This window comes from Phymastichus coffea, unplaced genomic scaffold (assembly GCF_024137745.1).
Source record: "Phymastichus coffea isolate CEN01 unplaced genomic scaffold, Cenicafe_Pcof_1.1 PCOF00012, whole genome shotgun sequence".
NCBI classification, from domain to species: Eukaryota; Metazoa; Arthropoda; class Insecta; order Hymenoptera; family Eulophidae; genus Phymastichus; species Phymastichus coffea.
In genome coordinates, this window is record NW_026706823.1 from 3,829,095 (window position 1) to 3,847,440 (window position 18,346).

Below are 18,346 nucleotides of genomic sequence, written 5' to 3' on the forward strand. Positions count from 1 at the left end.
ATTATTATTTTTTCCAATTCTTCCCCTTCCTTTCTGCTTTTTTTCACATTTTTCTACCATGTGCTTCCAATTTTCTTCCTCATTCATACACATTCTGCATCTCTTATTTTCTTCTTTTTCCCAATACCTGCTTCCGCTCGTTTCATTACCTAAACTAAACCTTTCCCTTATTTGTAGGCCTTTTATTCTTCCCTCTCCTTGAATTTCCTTTAACCTATACCTTTTCATTTCTTCTTTCAGCTCTTGCCACTCGTTTATGTATCTTGATTTTTCTAGCTTTTCTTCTAATTCTTTGTCATCTTTTTTCTTCAGCTCATCTCTTATGTCTTCCCAAAAATCTTCCCTCATTTCATCTCCCTCTTCTCTCTCTCTGTATATTTTACTTTTTTCCAGCCTTTCATCTCTCTCCTCCTTCTTACCCTTTTTATCTTTTTCATTTCTTTCCCTTTTCTTTAATTCTCTCCATGTTTCTTTTTTTATTGAGCCATCTCTTTCTTCTCTTATTTTGTTTTCATACTTCATTGCTCTTTCTAATGCTGTTTCTTTCATTTCTTGTCTTCCTGTTTCCCATCGTATTAGGTAACTTGGCGTGTTTCTATCTAATCCTAATACCCACTTTATGTATTTTAGTTGTAGTCTCTCTATTTCCTCATATCTCTTCCATCCCCAGATTTCTGCTCCATACATAATCACGCTTTTCGCCAGAGCATCGAACAGGTTCATCCTTAGCTCCCAGTTTTTTCTAAATAGCTTTTCTCCTAGCCCCCATAACTTTACGAGTCCCATATTTATTTTCCCTTCTATCTTCTTTATCTGCTTTTTATTTCCGTTATTTCTGCTTATCACATATCCTAAGTAGTTGTACTCTTTCACCATCTCTATCTTCTCATCTTCCCATTCGAATTCTTCTTCCTTCCCCCTTCCTCCTCCTCTTCTGTATTTCATCATCTTTGATTTTCCTACATTTAACTCTAATCCCCTTTCTTCCAGGTATCTTTTTAATTTTTTCAGCATTGCTTTCATTCCACTTTCACTCTTTGCCATCATCACTATATCATCTGCGTATCCTAATGTCCATATTTTCTTCCTTCCTATCACTACCCCTCCTTCCTGCACCTGCTTGATCTTCACTTCCAGGTCGGCGAAGGCAAGATTAAATAGCGTGGTGCTCAAAGGGCACCCTTGCCTTACGCCTTTGTAAGTCTCAAAGTCCCCAATTATTTCTCCTCCAACTTTTACCTTACTCCCTGTTTTCTTCTATTCTTTTCCTAATTTTTCTATTTATCCCTTTCTCTTTCATTGTTTCCCATATTTTCTTCCTCTTTATTTTATTAAAAGCGGCCTTCATGTCTGCAAAGAATACGAACAGTTTTCCTCCTTTTTCCCTTATATCCTTCCCTATTATTTTTTTAATATAAATATCGCGTCTATTGTTCCTCTTTTCTTCCTAAATCCCATCTGCGTATCACTTAGCGTTTCTTTAGCTTCTAATTCTCTTTCCAGCTTTTTTCTCAGTATTTCCGCATATATTTTATATCCCGTATCCATCAGCGTTATTCCTCTATAGTTTCCTACTTCTTCTTTCCTCCCTTTCTTATATATTGGTACTATTATTCCCTTCCTCCATTCTTCCGGATATCCTTCTCCGTTCCATATTCCTTTTCAGCATTTTGTCATATCTTTTATCAAGCCTTCCGTGCCTTCCACCCATGCTTCATTTGCTATACCATCTTCTCCTGTCGCCTTTTTCTTTTTCATTTTTCTTATTACCTCTTTTACTTCTCTTTCTTTAATTTCTTCACCTTCCTCTCCTTCGCTGTTTTAGGTTTCTTCCCCTTTACTTTCTTCCTGTTCTTTCTCTCCTAATTGTTCCTCGAAGTGCTTTATCCATTCTTCTTTTCCTATATTTTCATCTAATCCAATTCTTTTTTTCCTATTGCCATTCACTTTATCCCAGAATTTTCTTCTCGTCTTATCTGTTCTTATTTCTTCTGCAACTCTTTTCCCTTCATCTTCTTTTGTTTTTCTTATTTCCTCTGTGTATTCTCTCTTTGCTTCTAAGTATTTGCCTCTGTCTCCGTCCCCTTTTCTTACCTTATTTATCTCTGCCATAACCCTATCCCTTTTTGCCTTACATTCTTTTCTCCACCAGCTTTTTTTTGATCCTTTTTTTTTCCTTATCTTCTTTTTTACAACTGCGTTTTTCACTCTATTTTTTATATCTTTCCATTTATCTGTTCCCTCTATTGCGTCTATCCATCTCTGATACTCCCTTATACCTTCTTCACTCCAGTCGTCTATCATTCTTTCTTCCTCTTCTTTTCTTTCTTCCGCTATTTTGTCTCCCAATTCCACCTCTATGGGTAGGTGGTCCGACTTTACCCTCTCCTTTATTTAAACCTTTTTTATCGCCTCATCACCTTCCTCGTTACCTACTACATAGTCTATCGTTGACATTCCTCTCGCTCCTATATATGTTATTTTTCCCTCTTCATCTCCTTCTTTTCTCCGATTCGTTATCACTAAGCCCATTTCTCCTAGCCATTTTATCATTTCTTCTCCCTCTGCGTTTAACACTTTATCCTTGGCCTTAATTTCTTCTAGGTTTTCTTCTGTCTCCCATTCCCTTCCTTCATTTCCTGTTCTTGCGTTGAAGTCTCCTCCTATAATTATTGTTTTTCCTCTGTTCTCCTCTAACTCTTCACTTAGGTATTCATAGTTTACCATCTTCTCATGTTGCATATACACCGATGCTATCATGTATTCCCTCACTCCGATCTTTATTTCTCCTACTATTACCTCACTTGTCCTTTCTTTCTTCCATTCAACCTTATTCATCCCTTTCCTCTCTCTTACCGCCATTATTCCTCCCCCTATTTCTCCCCCTCCCCTTCTTCCTTCCCTTCTTGAGTCCCTCCACTCAATGCTGTACCCTTTCAGTTGTTTCTCCACACCAGTTCTAGCCCCTTGCCTCTTCACCCAGATTTCCGTTAGCCCTATTATGTCGAATTCCCTAACATATTCCCAGTCGTCTTCCTCCATGCTCCTCACCCCCGCCACGTTCCAGAATAGTATTTTTACTGCCTTTCTCCCCTCTCTCTCCCTTCTTTCCTCTGTCGCTCTTTTATCCCTATTGTTTTCGAAACCCTTTCACCCCCTATCCTACCATTTTTCCCTCTGTCTCGCTCCACCACCATTCTTCTTCCTCTGATTTCACCCCGTTATGCCACATTTTTACCTCTTTACATTTACTTCTTATTTCTTTCGCTTTCCTTCTTACTTCCTCTCTTATCCTTCTCTGCTTCCACGTCCAGTATCTTTATATCTTTTTCTGTGCCAGATTCTTTTTCTTCTTCATAATTCCTTCTTTTTGTTCCCATGACGCGCATCTAATTTGCCACATGTTTTTTCTTCTTTCTCTCCGATCATCTCTCTCCGCTGTTCCTCCTATTCTTCTCAGATTCACTATCTCTTCTTTCATTTCTAGTACCTCCCTTAACCAGACCTCTGCCTCTCCCTTCTTTTCCTATCTTAACTCACCCTCTAAGTCTGTCACTATTATATTGTTTATCCTACTTTCTCTATCCATTTTTTCTCTCATATGCTCTAATTCTTCCTTATTGCCTACTTCTGTTCCTCTTTGCTTCTTGTTTCCTCCGTCTATGCTTTTTTTTAGTTTCACGCACTCCTCTTCCAACTATTCCATCCTCTCTCCCCATTTTTCCTGCAGTTTCTTTTTCTACGTTCTGCTTTTTCCCTTTCTTCTTTCGTCTCTTTCTTTTTTTCTTCTCTCTCTCTCTCTCTCTTGTTCTTTCCTAACTTTTTCTATTTCCTTCTCCCACCTTTCTTCTCTTCTTTTCCCCTCTGCCTCCATTCATTCCATTTTTCCCATTATTTCTTTAAACATTTCTGTCCATTCTTTCCTTTCCTCCTCCCATACCTCTATTAATTCCCTTATGTCTGTCCGTATCTTTTCCATTATTTCTTCTGTACCACTACTTTTTCCCACTTCTCTTATCGTGTTGTCCAATCCTTCTCCCCCCTCCCTATCCATCTCGCTTCCCTCACTCTCACTCTTGCATCTCTTTGCCTCTCTCATTTCTCCTCTATTATTCTCCCTCAGCCCCTCCCCGCTCTCTCTCCCCCTCACCACCTTTACTCTTTTCTTCTTTTCCTCCTCTGGGCCTTTCTTATCCAACCTTCCACCTTTATCTCTTAATTTTTCTGTTGTCACAAATCTATCCATCCTATCCCGTACGCCTTAATTCGACTCTCTATAACTACCCGTGATCCCACCTTTATTCCCTGTCTTACCTTTTCTGTCTCTACCTTTACTTCTTACCGCCCCTCCTCTCTGTCTGCCTTTCCCGCTTTCTGGTTTTCTCTCTTAACCTCAGCTTTTATTTTTTTTTTTTCTTTATTCTTTTCTCTCTGCTTTTTCCTGCTCTTCTTCAGGCCTCTCTCTCTTCTCCACTCCTCCTCCACCTCCACGCTCTTTTCACCTCTATTTCACTCCTCAAACACTTTTCCTCTTTGACTTTCTCACCAAAACTCGCGCTCACATCCAAGACACGTCCACACTCCCCTCTAGTGAAATCTAACCTCCTGTCGCATTTTATTATTTTGTCTTTAGCTGCAAACGTGATTTCGCTAGTATTTAACGTATAGATTATTTTATGGTTCTTATTCACATGTCATTTCTTGATTAATCCTCAAACCAGAACATTTGACGGAGTCACATGTAGCCGACGCCTAGTCGGGCACTGCTCGTCGAGTTTCGAGAGCACGGTAAATATTATGTCTGGTTTCAGGTTCTTGACTTTTGTAAAACTTTGATGGCCTGTGTTATCAAGGGCCCAGTTGCGAGTATTTCCAAATAGCGGAAAGTAAGTATAAATTAGAATAATGTCAACATAAGTTGAAAACAGTAATTGTTTTAGTGATTTTATAGTGTAATATACTAATTATGTGCAATGTAGCATCTATTACGTGAGAATTATCAATTTATAGAGATAAATAAAGGTGGTAATTGTTATTTTTTCGCCACGATGTATCAAATTAAAAAATATTATGATTCTAAGTCAAATACAAGCAGAGATATAATATTTTTTGATCGTTTGTTCACTTTTAAGACTAATACTCATTTTCTCGTGTCAATCCGTTTCGACCAACTCGCTTCCACCATAACCGCGCTTGGCCACTGGAACCTATGTTTTTAATTGCGACCGTTGACTTCTGCTCGCCTTTTATATGAGAAGCTTGTTTAATTTCCCATCAATAATTGACATAATAATAATATTTGTCATCCGTGCAAAAAAATTTTGATTTGCTCGTAATATTATGTCTGCTACGTAATTTGGACTCTGAAGTGTGTCAGATTGCAAAATGTATTTGATAAAATCCAATAATTTTTTTTTTCAGCTTTCCGTTTCACGGCTAACTTTCAATTGCTGTAATAAATGTAATGAAAATTTATCTTTCGTTTCGTGGAAGGCTTAATAACAATAGTAAAAATCACGTTTTTTTTGTTTAAATGCTCCTGACTATATTAATGAATGTTTTTTAAAGATTAAGGTAGGATATTGTGGATAACACCTTCTATTTCGCTTAAAAAAATTAAGAAATATTTTGAAAGCCGTCATTTTGTGTGAATCAATGACGAAAGTTTTTAAATATTTTTAATTAAGAATAAATTTATGCAAAACCTATTAAACATAGAGAAATGAGATTAAACATAATTATTTATAATAAATTGAATTTATACTGTAGGGAATATGATAAAGATTGACGGAAATCAACATTGCCTTAAAACTATACGAAAAAGACTTGTTTTTTTTTCGAGTACCCTTTTTTTAGGTAGCATAAACAGTGGTAATTTTACAATTTTAACATAGAACAACTTGAATTTTAGTAGCATATTTCATAAAGAACAAGTTATATTCAGTAACTTTTTTTCGTAAAACTAGTAGTTTTTGAGATATAACTCACCTTATGAAAAAAAGATAAAAAAATCGTCATTTTCGTCATTTTTTTTTCACTAATTTTTTAATAACTAAAGAAGCTAACACTTTTAAGCCGGAGCATCGATAGTTCTTATTATTGACCATTTCCCGGACCCAATGCAATTTTTTTCTCGCCTCTACTTTTTACATCCAGTTTCAGGTCAAATTTGGGCTAATTTCTACTGGACTATATCCACGGCTCAACATTGGGATCCATAGTACTAATGCATTTGATTTCGTGTTTTTATTTCTAATTGTTACATATGATCCTAAGATTTCGCCATCAGCCGTCATAGCAATTATAGCAACTACTTCATTATCTCTCTGAAAGTTATACCTTCTCTTGTCTTGCCCTGGTTTTAAAAAAAGTAATTGTAATTCTGGTTGAAGTTATTTAGTCTTATTAAATTATGCTTGTTGATATTTAATTTCTTTTCTCATCATAAGATTGCGTGAAAACATTATTTTCCCAAATTATTGTATTTAGTATTTATTATGATAAGATCTTGATCTAAATTTGAAAATGTATATATTTTGTAATAAAACAGTCCAATTCTCAGCAAAATCTCCTTGCATAACTAATTGTGACTGACTATTTTTTACAGCAATTTTGACTTCTTTAATAGCAATGTGTTGAATCTCTTTTACCATTTTATGAGTAGCTACCGTGATAACATTTTTCTTTAATTTTTCAACAGTCTTCTATTGTTATTGTTTTTTCGAGTAAATTAGATTTCTTCCAACATCATAAGTGAAATCAGTACATAGATCTTTCTCATTCAAAGAAAGAATATTCAAGTCAATAGATGTTCGTTTCGGATACTTGTCGCATTCATTTAGTACACATCCAATCTTTTGTTTAGAGCAATATGAAGAAGAAAATATCTTTGTTTCCAAGTTTGAAATATTTTTTTCACTATTGTGAAAATAATTTATAAGCGCTCTGAGCATGAAATTTCACTTTTCACAGTGAACACAAAGACATATATCAGTGGGTGAATGCGGCTCAACCCATTTCGGCTTTGAAAAATAGATTTTTGATAGACCTATTTTAGATGTCATGCGTGGATTCTCTTCATAAAATAGTTCCCGCAATTCTTTTAATATTTTAGTCAGTAAACGTTTTATTTTCTTAATTTTCACACCGCTTTCTTTTTTTTTTGTTGACACTTTGACGAGATCAATTATAACCATCATCTGAATAATAATTACACAGCCACACAAAAAAAAAGTGGCAAAACCCACAGACCAGACCATGCAGACTTTATGTTTTTGGGGTCGCTGAGTCCGAATTCGGGGTCAGTTTTGCCCCACCACGTCACAGTCAAGGGCAAATGAAGGTCAAATTGGCAAAAATGGAGAAAATCAATTTTCTCCAGTCTATATATACGTTTTTGGGGTCGCTGAATTCAAATCTGGGGTGACTTTTGTCCCATCCCCGCGAGGTCAAGGGCAAATAAAGGTCAAATTTGCAAAAATGGAGAAAATCAATTTTCTCCAGTCTATATATACGTTTTTGGGGTCGCTGAATTCAAATCTGGGGTTACTTTTGTCACACCACCTTGGTAGTGTAGTATTCATCAAAAACAAACGGAAAGTCATGCCATCTAATTTTTTCTGCTATACCTTACGCGTTTCTCATCGAATGAACGGTGCAAAGGTTGTCTTTTACGTTTTTTTGCCGTTTTACAATCTCTTTTCAACATCCAACAGTAGTCAGCCAACATGCATGTATCCCATCTTCCTTGATAACGCTTTTCCATCACTTTCACATCTTGATGGAAACGTTCACCTTGTTCTTCACTATAATCACCACAGTTTTCAGGGAAACTATCCAAATGATTGTGTAGAAAATGTAATTTGTAATTCATGAGACAACCCATCACCCTAAAGCTCTCCACCATTTGAGATACAATTTCTTTGTAATTGGGGCTTCTACGATTACCCAAAAAGTTTGCGGTAACGTCCTTGAAGCTAAGCCATGCAGTTTGTTCGATGCTGGTCATGGAACTAATAAACTTATCATCAGCCATCATTTTTCTAATCTCTGGACCATCAAAGATACCTTCTTTTAATTTCGCATCCGATTTACTTGGAAATTTGCTTTCCAAGTACTTGAAGCTCTGAGCATCTTTATCTAAAGCCTTGACGAATTGTTTCATGATACCAAGTTTTATGTGCAATGGTGGAATGAGAACTTTTTTAGGGTCAACCAATGGGGTAGCTTTAACGTTGTGTTCTCCAACAGTTAGAGATTTTCTCTCAGGCCATTTTGATCAGTATAGTGCTTTGCTCGATCTCGACTATCCCATAAGCACAAGAAACATGGCGTCTTCGTAAAACCAGACTGCTGTCCTAACAATATTCCTGAAACTTTCAAATCACCACAAATACGCCATTGATCCTTGTCATATTTAATTTTTTGCAGTATAATTTTGAGATTACCGTATGTTTCCTTCATTGTGGTGGAGTGCGCTATAGGAACTGAGGCATAATAGTTGCTATTGTGCAGTAAATACAGCTTTCAAACTTCTGTTTGATGAATCTATGAACAATCTCCATTCTTCGTCTTTATACACATTAGGTTTAATTTCATTCATTAAACCTTTTACATCTTTACAATATACTATTTTATCACCATTACGATTCATATCTTCAAAGTATGGTTCGAAACTTTTGCTTCTTTTTCTGTAAAAAGATACTCTAGTAGAACTTGCCAACTGATTCATGCCTTTCAAAGCTGAAGCTAAATGTTCTGCTCCATCTTTAGGTAAGTTAAGCTCTCTAACTAGGTCGTTCAGTTTATCTTGAGACCATAACTTTACGCTTTTGTCTTTCTGGCCCGCTGGAAGGAAAATATCATCATCTTCATCATCATCATCAGTTTTTCAATCAATATCACTTTCATAGGATTCATCTTCCAAATCATCACCTACATCATTGGTAGCATTGCCATTATTGTCATCACTTATGTCGTCACAATCTTCGTCATTATGATCTCCATCATTCGTATCCGATTCAATGAATAACTTCTCAAGCACATAAAGCTCTTCATTGGTACTCGATTTTTCAACAGCTTTTTTTACAGAAGTGACTTTAGCGTAATTCACTTTTGTTTTTGATTTACTATTCAATCCTGAAACTTCAGTATTGCAGAAGTAGCAATCTTCGCTTCCATCTGGTTGATACCATTCCATTGGGCTAATAAATATGACATCATCACGTTTTTGTCTTTTCCCATTTACAAAGCATTTTACGACATCGTTCGCAGATGCCACCTGGAGTCCACTCTTTTATAATATCATCCGTCTCTAATTGAAAACATGATTTGTGAATTTTTCTGAGGCGTTCATTAAAATCACGACGAAATTTTTTAGGAGTATATACTCCACAGACGAAACAAAAAAGATCACGATTTTTTTTGCAATTATGACGAGAAGTAGAAGGTAAATGTTCCATGATTGACAGTATAACCCCACACGTTAGGGATCCTGGTCCGACCGCAGGTGAGTCCGCTGTCCCGGAGGTGATAACTCTTATACCTCTCCAGGGCTAAGTATAAGAGCTTTCCGACTTTGACGAGGACAGTGTCAACTCGTCGTCAGACACACTACAGCTTCATCCTCACACCCTAACGCCCCCCTGCAAGGCAGTGCGCTTCCACTGGCATCGTTGCCTCGACAAACTAATGAGCGGATCATCCCACACATCCCTATTTAGGGCAGTGTCACCGTCACAGTTTTTGTCGAGGCAGCAGGTTAAGGCAACTTTGAAGGAAAAATTCATATTTGAATTCTTCTCATTGATGGATGTTAGTTTCCCTGAAAACTGTGGTGATTATAGTGAAGAACAAGGTGAACGTTTCCATCAAGATGTGAAAGTGATGGAAAAGCGTTATCAAGGAAGATGGGATACATGCATGTTGGCTGACTACTGTTGGATGTTGAAAAGAGATTGTAAAACGGCAAAAAAACGTAAAAGACAACCTTTGCACCGTTCATTCGATGAGAAACGCGTAAGGTATAGCAGAAAAAATTAGATGGCATGACTTTCTGTTTGTTTTTGATGAATACTACACTACCAAGGTGGTGTGACAAAAGTAACCCCAGATTTGAATTCAGCGACCCCAAAAACGTATATATAGACTGGAGAAAATTGATTTTCTCCATTTTTGCAAATTTGACCTTTATTTGCCCTTGACCTCGCGGGGGTGGGACAAAAGTCATCCCAGATTTGAATTCAGCGACCTCAAAAACGTATATATAAACTGGAGAAAATTGATTTTCTCCATTTTTGCAAATTTGACCTTCATTTGCCCTTGACTGTGACGTGGTGGGGCAAAACTGACCCCGGATTCGGACTCAGCGACCCCAAAAACATAAAGTCTGCATGGTCTGGTCTGTGGGTTTTGCCACTTTTTTTTTTGTGTGGCTGTGTAATTCACGACTTTTTATACAACTTCAATCCACAGAACGAGCACAATATTTTTGGAGTTGGGTTGGGTTCGGGTTCCTTATATATGTTTCCATTATTCACTAATAACCTAGCTTGATCAATTGTTTAATCTGTACGATTAATTAATTGCAATAAAGGAGAGAGGCAAGGGTAAGTTAATTGAAGCAGGTGGATGTGAGAAGTTGTAAATAATGATTATTTTGATAAAAGAAAGATACAGAGAGATGACACTTTAGCCGGCATAAAAAACCCCAGTCGTGAGTGGGGGAAAAGCCATTTAAAACTGCCACTCGTATAATGGATTTATACATACAAGAAAAGCTACTATTTATTGCGCTAATTACATATGGCTCGCGTAGCTTTTAAACAACTAAACGCTAAACTTACATGAATGGCCATTCACTAGATTAAACACTGACCGAGCGATGCCGCATACATGACTCGTGCAAGAAGGAAGACGTCTCCTGGAGAAGCGTAGTGCCAACGTCTTGGTCACGGGCACGGCCCGCACTACGCGACTCCTAGTTTTCGAGGTGGGCCGGGTGCCGCTGATCGGGCTGCCCTGAGTTCGGAGACGTCTCAGAGAGTACCGCACGTACTCTCAACTAGGCCGATGGTTGCCGTAGCCCCTTTTGATGCGGTCGCTGGCGGAAGGGAGAGAAAGATACACACAGGTACCCGCATACAGTCGCTCAAAGCAACGCAATAATAGCACTTATACACTAAGGCGCGCGGTATACAACACTATAGAATAATGAAGCGCACTCAACGATAGGAACTAACTCAACGCAACGATGTGCACTCGATGCAGAATGAAGAAGAAATAGTACTCCCGCCACCAGCCCATTGAGCCGAACAAGAACTCGCACGATATGGCCTCATCAGGACCAGCCAATCAGGAATACTCAAGAAGGAGAGTGAAACAAGACGCCCTTCCTTATCTTGGCCTTGGGAGTGGGGGTGAACTGCAACCGGGTAATTCCACTATGCGTCAGTGTGGCCATCGTTCGCCAGCGTGTAATCGGACACCCGAGTGTGACTGCGCTCAGCACGTGAGCCACAGACCGTCGACGATTTGGGTCTTTCACTTGTCCAGACGAGTCAAGACGCAAAAGAAAGCGAGACTGCGTTTATACACTCGCAGTCACACCATGAAATATAGCAACCTCACGAAGAATCGAACGTCCGCTCCCGCGTCGTTAGGAGCGCAGAATGCCGCGAACATCAATCATGTAAGAGGTTACGTTCGGTAATTATGATAATATATACGCTTTGGATACATCAATCGATATGGTTAACTGTACTTTGTCAGAGTATTTTGAATAATTTTCTAGACTAACTGATGAATTATCAAGCTCTTTGACACAAACTTCACAATCTTCTCTTTCATTCGATTTTAGTAACTCTGCGACGTTAAACAGTTTTACCATTTTATTCAAAACTTGCGAGCCAAATGCGTCAGTCAATTTCTTTTGATTTCAGACAGCATAGGATTCACGCATTTTGACATTTATATCTTGAAGTAATTTCACTGGTGGAATGTTCAAATTTTAATTAGTTGTGGTTTTATTGATTTTAGTAATCGTAGACTCACTGTCTTCCTATATTTCTCATTATTCATGAATATTGTTAACTGTGGACTGCTTGATCTCGATAAGTTATTTATTTCTATATATTCGAAGATGAAAAATGTCAATAAATAAGTAATAGTTCATAACGAGTAATGGTAGATTTGTAATGCAGCCATACACGGGTTCCCCGATGTCACTGACGCCGCTGATGCCCGATTGCACAGCGTTAACACCGAATGGGCCACCCTACCACTACAGCGAGCCGATACCGCCGGTGCCCACGAGTTCTTATATCTTATAACAGCCTGGATAACCGGGTCTTCTTGAGACATTCGAGGATATTTTTTCTGTAAACTGTCGGCTAAGCTTCCTAAGGCTCGAAGCGGGTGTTATTAAAATGGTAAACAACTTTTTTGTGCCTTTGCTTAGGATCTTTGCATTTGTTTCTTGATATTTTACTGAATATATCTATAACTCTTTACAGTTATTTTTTTTGATCATAACGAAAAACGTAAATATTTAATTTACCTAAAAATTAGTGAGGGCTCATTTTGCAAATTTTCTTTCGTCATTCCAATTTCAACATAAAACCAGCATGATACGAAGAGTAGGATAGATAGATTTTGCTGTAAACACCAAAAATAATGTCAAAGTTAAAAAAATGAAAAAATCGATAAAAATATCAATAAAGAAAAATTGATAGTACGGGCATACATTAAAAAATGGCTTTTTTCAAATACAAAAATATATTACAATTTCAGAAAAAAAGATGCACTTTTCGAGAAAATCACGATTGAAAAAAATCGCTTTTTTTGTTTTTCTTTAATAAAGTAGCGTTTTGGCAAATTATGCAAATTTAATAATTATGGTGACGGTTTCATAAATTAGACCAAAAACCTCATAGTTTGACACCCGAATGGAAAATTACAGTAGTTTAATTTCGGAATCGATTTTGCGTTTTTGAAAAATTACGTTTGCTTCCAATCTTCGAAAAAAAAAATTTTCGGTCAAAATCCCGACACATGACTCCTTAAATACACCCAAAAACACATTTTCATTATAAAAAAGGCAAAATTAAAACTCAAAAGTGTCAGCCTTTATGAATTCAGATGGAATGGGCCATTTGCATTTTTGTTGTTGATTTTAAACTTTTGACTGGTAGTATATATTACATTATTTTTATAATAAACAATTTTTTTTTTGCAACAAAAAACATTTTTTCAAGATCCGGTTTTTGAAACAAGGAGGTTGTAAAATCTGAACATATTGCCATAATTCGACAAAAATCGATATGGAATGAGTGAGTCCCTTTTAAATTAAACCAAATTCTCTTTATAAATTATGCAACGATACGCCGTTAATGTTTGCAGCTTCATTAGGCACCAAATGTATTATACAATATATTAAATAGAAATAATATCAATTTTATAAATATAGCAAAAAATACATACAATACAACATTTTTGTCAAAATTCACATCCTTTCATCAGTGAAAGCAGTTACCTTGTTAACATTTTTTTTTAATTAATATAAAAAATTATACTGTATAATCAATTGTCACCATGAGCATAGTTCGAAGGTGTACTCAATCGTACGCTAAAAAATAAGCCTCATTATAGTAGAGAGGAAACTATCAGTTCATATAGCAACGACATTGAACGGGATAAAAGTAGGAGTTAGGATACTATCAAGACAGAAAGTTATACTAATTTACTAGAGTGATCTTATAATGCCAAAATACGATTATATTGAAAACTCAAAAGTTTTATATCTTCTTGTCTATTGATCGTATGTCTTGTTAATTTTATATGTAGCATTTCGGAAACCCGTCTTTTATTAAGATATTGTCTATTAATAATCTTAGTAGTTACAAAATCAAAACTATGACTTGGATTCTCAAAAATATGTTTAAGCACCGACATTAACATATTTTCATTTAAATTTTTACTGCCTGTAATTTTTTCAATTGTTTATTTTATGTTCGTTCATTCTAGCTATCAACAATCGTTTAATTTCTCCAATGTAAATAGAGTTGCAGTCGTTATAATTAAATGTGTATACTACTCCAATCTTCTGCAATTTACAGTTTTGATCTTTACCCAATATAACCACATTATGTAATTTATCATTTATTAACGAAACACAAAAAATATTATATTTATTTAATACTCATTTACAATAATAATAAAATTCTTCAATAAACGGAATAAAAATAGTTGCAATAACACTGTTGGATTTTAAATTATGTAATTTTTCTTAACTTTGATTTTTAAGTCTGTGAAATCTATCTCTTTTTGCAATTCATTTTTCAAGGAATTTGGTGGATAATTATTCTTTGTTAGAATATTAATTATTTTACTAAAATTTGTTGTGTAAAACACTTCATGTAAGAGTGGAGTAGCTTTATAAATTAGTTATAATATTTCGTTTTTTTTTGTATTATATGGTTTGAATTTATATTCATATCAACAATGTAAGAGCGAAGGAAACCAAATCGAAAAAGAATTATTGATATTTGTTATTAATAAAGCGAGTGCGTAACAGGGAATCCATATCCTGTGTAAAGGAAAAGTTGAAAATATATATTTATACACCATACAAATATTGTTGACAAGACCGACAACTATAGTTGATTATGATTATTTAAATAACAATTAATGTTAAATTATTGATTTGGAAAAATAACATTGCAATGTCTTTTTATTACTGTCCTTAAAACTTATATTGCGCGTCCGGAAAGTATGTCTCTGAAGGATTGTTTGAAAGTTTGTCTTATTTATGCTCCATCAGTGCTAATCAGCGACGGAGGCTTGCAATGTATTTGAGAACAAAGCACATGAAACTTTTTTCAGTAGTACTTGTTTCAATCAGTCAATCAGCAAGGACTGGGAATCAAACCCTGGCCAACCGGGTGCGAGTCCGTCGCCCTACCGACCGAGCCATTGCAGGCCTCTTCGTCTTACCTTAATGTGTAATTTATTCACGTATATTGTTAATAGTTAAAATACTATTTTTGATTCCAGTACAACCCTCGAAAATCAGAAAATACAACTAATTACGAGTGATTTCAAAAAAATTGAGTGAAAATTGCGGCTTATAAAAAATCAAAAATATCCTACACTACGCCATCAATTAAAATCGTTCGAGGAACGAGTCGGGCGGTGGTGAATGAAATTCAAGCAAAAACATTTTGATGTTAAACTATGCGCACTTCTTTAACTCTATAGGTAATAAATATATTAACTTTGAACAAAATCGATAAATTCGGTGTTATCTTAAAATCTTTGTCTATGATCTAAAACTTTTTATATGATATCTCTATATTGGTAAATTTATTATATTAATAAAAATAATGTAACTCAATTTCAGCTAATATGATGCAATATTTTAATGAAAATAAATTTCACAATTTTAGTGTAAGACACCAAGGCTAATGCATACTTAGTTTACCTCTGCAGCGTTCCACATAGACATTGTTCTTGAAGTTACAATAACAATAACGTATCAACAGTCATCAAAACTGTCATTTTTCAACTGTTCAGTAATAACATTCTTAAGATTTTTGTATATTTATTAGCTTAATTTCAAAATTTTTTTCAAATAAATTACTATACGAAACAAGTTGAAATTTCTTCTGAGTACTTCAAATAATATAATGTATCAATTAATAATTTTTATCATTATTCATGATGTTTAAACAAAGTTAAACTGTATAAAAAACATATTTAATAGATTTATATAAGATACCTAGACCACATTAAACCTTACATTATTAATAAAGCTATTTATTGCTAAATATACCAACTGTTGTGTTAAATTATATTAAATATATATTATACAATAAATTATATTATATAAGTTAAATTATATTATACCAAATAACCACATGTACATATATATGTTGTAATACTACAGTATTTCATATACTATATTTCAGTAAATCAGATTAAAAATAAATTTACTTGTCTAGATAGGCTATCACTTTTTTATGTATAAAAAATATAAGACCTATAAGATATATTTTGTTGTACTTTTGACAATAAACAATAAATAAATATAGGAACAAGAACTAAAACAATCGATAGTATCTATCTACTTAAAAAAATTATTAATATTGAAAGTATAGAAACTAAAATGATCGTTCAAAAATCAAGGGAACAAAGAATATTGACTATTTATAGCTAATAATCTATACAATATTATTATTTTTGTTATATCTTGAATCCTGAATGACATGAAACTAAAGCAGAATATTTGCCAGAGTTTATAGTAACACCAACATAATTATTTATAAAATATCTTTAAAATTTGACTAAAAAATTACTTTTGTGCTTAAGAAAAAATTATTATTGATGTCTTATATTATTGTACTTAAGTGTACCTGCAATTATATATGTTAAATGTAAGTAATGACATACAAACTCCACGGAGTAAGAGAAAAGAGACCCAACTACATATACGATATAAAATATCTTTAAAATTTGACTACAAAATTACTTTTGTGCTTAAGAAAAAATTATTATTGATGTCTTATATTATTGTACTTAAGTGTACCTGCAATTATATATGTTAAATGTAAGTAATGAAATACAAAATTAAACTTTGTATTTAGGTTTTGTTTAAAAGTTCCTAATAATACAATTTTAGAGAAACTATCAAAGCAAAATATTATTTACTACATGAATGTTTATATCTTTCTAAATAGAAATAATTCATATAACTTCGTATAGAATTTCTATATTATATTTAGGTAAAAATATTAAAAGAAAAATGAAGTTTTTTCATCTTCGATTCATGATAATAGATTTTAACTCTAGTAAAATATATTTAATATTATGGACACTTTAGAAAATTTGTTTATACTTCATAATCATGTTTGAATCAAAGTACTTTCATAATTTTAAGATCATCAAAAAATTTCCAAAAATTCTCTGTCACAAAAAATCATACATACTAAAATTGGTACATTTTTGCGATAATTTATGAACATCAATTTATAGTCATTTATTATCAGTCTGAATTCAGTATTCAACTACTCAAAATCATTGCATTTTTCAACAAAAAAACAGAACAATTATTTTATATAAAACAAAACATAACAGTTATTTGAAGCAAAAATGCCTCACAAACTTGTAACAACCCTTGAAGAAGTTGTTACAAGTATACATTTTATATTTCTCAGGAACCCAAAGTTAAACCTAAAAATTAACTTATAGTAAAGTGAGAGTTAAGCATTAAAACAGTTTATAGAAATACTATAAAAAAAATAAAATTTCATGTAATAAAACTTCTTGTTTCAAATTATTTGAATAAAAAATTATTGACAACTAAAAAATAAATTAAGATTTTTTAAATTAATTAAATAATATTACTCACATAATGGTTTGCAAAATAAAAATATAAGCGTGTAAGAAAAAGATCTCATAAATGAGAAAAAATATATGTGATACCTATACATAATATATACATAGTTAGAATTTAATGCATATACTTACATGTAAATGCCGGAAGAAAAAAAATAAAACTCTAGAATTGAATTAAATTATCTTTCAAATTTTATGGAAATTTAAAAAAATTGTTAGATTTTAAATAGTAATATTATAATTACTTATTTATTTATTTATATACAAAAAATCTATATTTATGTTAGCATGGAGACTATATAGGGTGTTCATAGAACGATTCTGACACTTAAAAATGATCGAAACGACCCTGGCAGAAAAATGATTGATTTAAAAAAAAAAATAGAACATTAGCTTCGTCTTAATTTGTACCACTCGAAAATTGCTTTTTTGGAATTTATACCCCCCCAAAATGTTAAAAAACAGCGAAAAAAACGATATTTCGGAAAACTCATACTCCTGGCAGAATAATGATAGATATCTTAAAAGAAAAAAATACCACTAGTTTCATTTTAATTTATACCATCAGAAAAATGCTTTTGTGGAATTTGTACCCTCTCTAAAAATAGAGAAAAAAAAGATTTTCGTAGGGTAGATTAGCAATTCAAATTAACGTATTACTGCGCATGAGCAGCAGAAAATCTATCTTCCAGTAGAAAAATATGCGATTTAAAAAAATATATATATGAATGCCTTCTTCTTAATTTGTACCGTCTAAAATATACATGTAAGAGTTGGTTATGCTGGAGCTCTTGGCGGGAACGTCGTTTGAATCCTGTCTGCTGCCAGCTCCTCGTGCTGGACCCAAGGTCCTCTATGCGCCTTGCGTCCAATGATTCTCGCCGTCGAGCGAAGATTGATGAAAGGTCGAGAAGTAGGGAAAGAATGCGCCGTATCTTGTGAAATCACTTTATTT

The 18,346-nt window shown here is 34.1% G+C and overlaps 1 protein-coding gene across 1 annotated transcript in view; it reads right to left on the reverse strand.

Annotated features, from left to right (window-relative positions):
• LOC131672690 (small nuclear ribonucleoprotein F) overlaps positions 1-17,481 on the reverse strand; it is a 39,810-nt gene extending 22,329 nt beyond the window's left edge. Inside the window, exon 1 of the mRNA XM_058950079.1 lies at positions 17,405-17,481. Coding sequence (XP_058806062.1) covers positions 17,405-17,453 — 49 coding nt within the window. The 5' untranslated portion in view covers positions 17,454-17,481. The remainder of the gene's footprint in view (positions 1-17,404) is intronic.
• Positions 17,482-18,346: the final 865 nt, after the last annotated feature.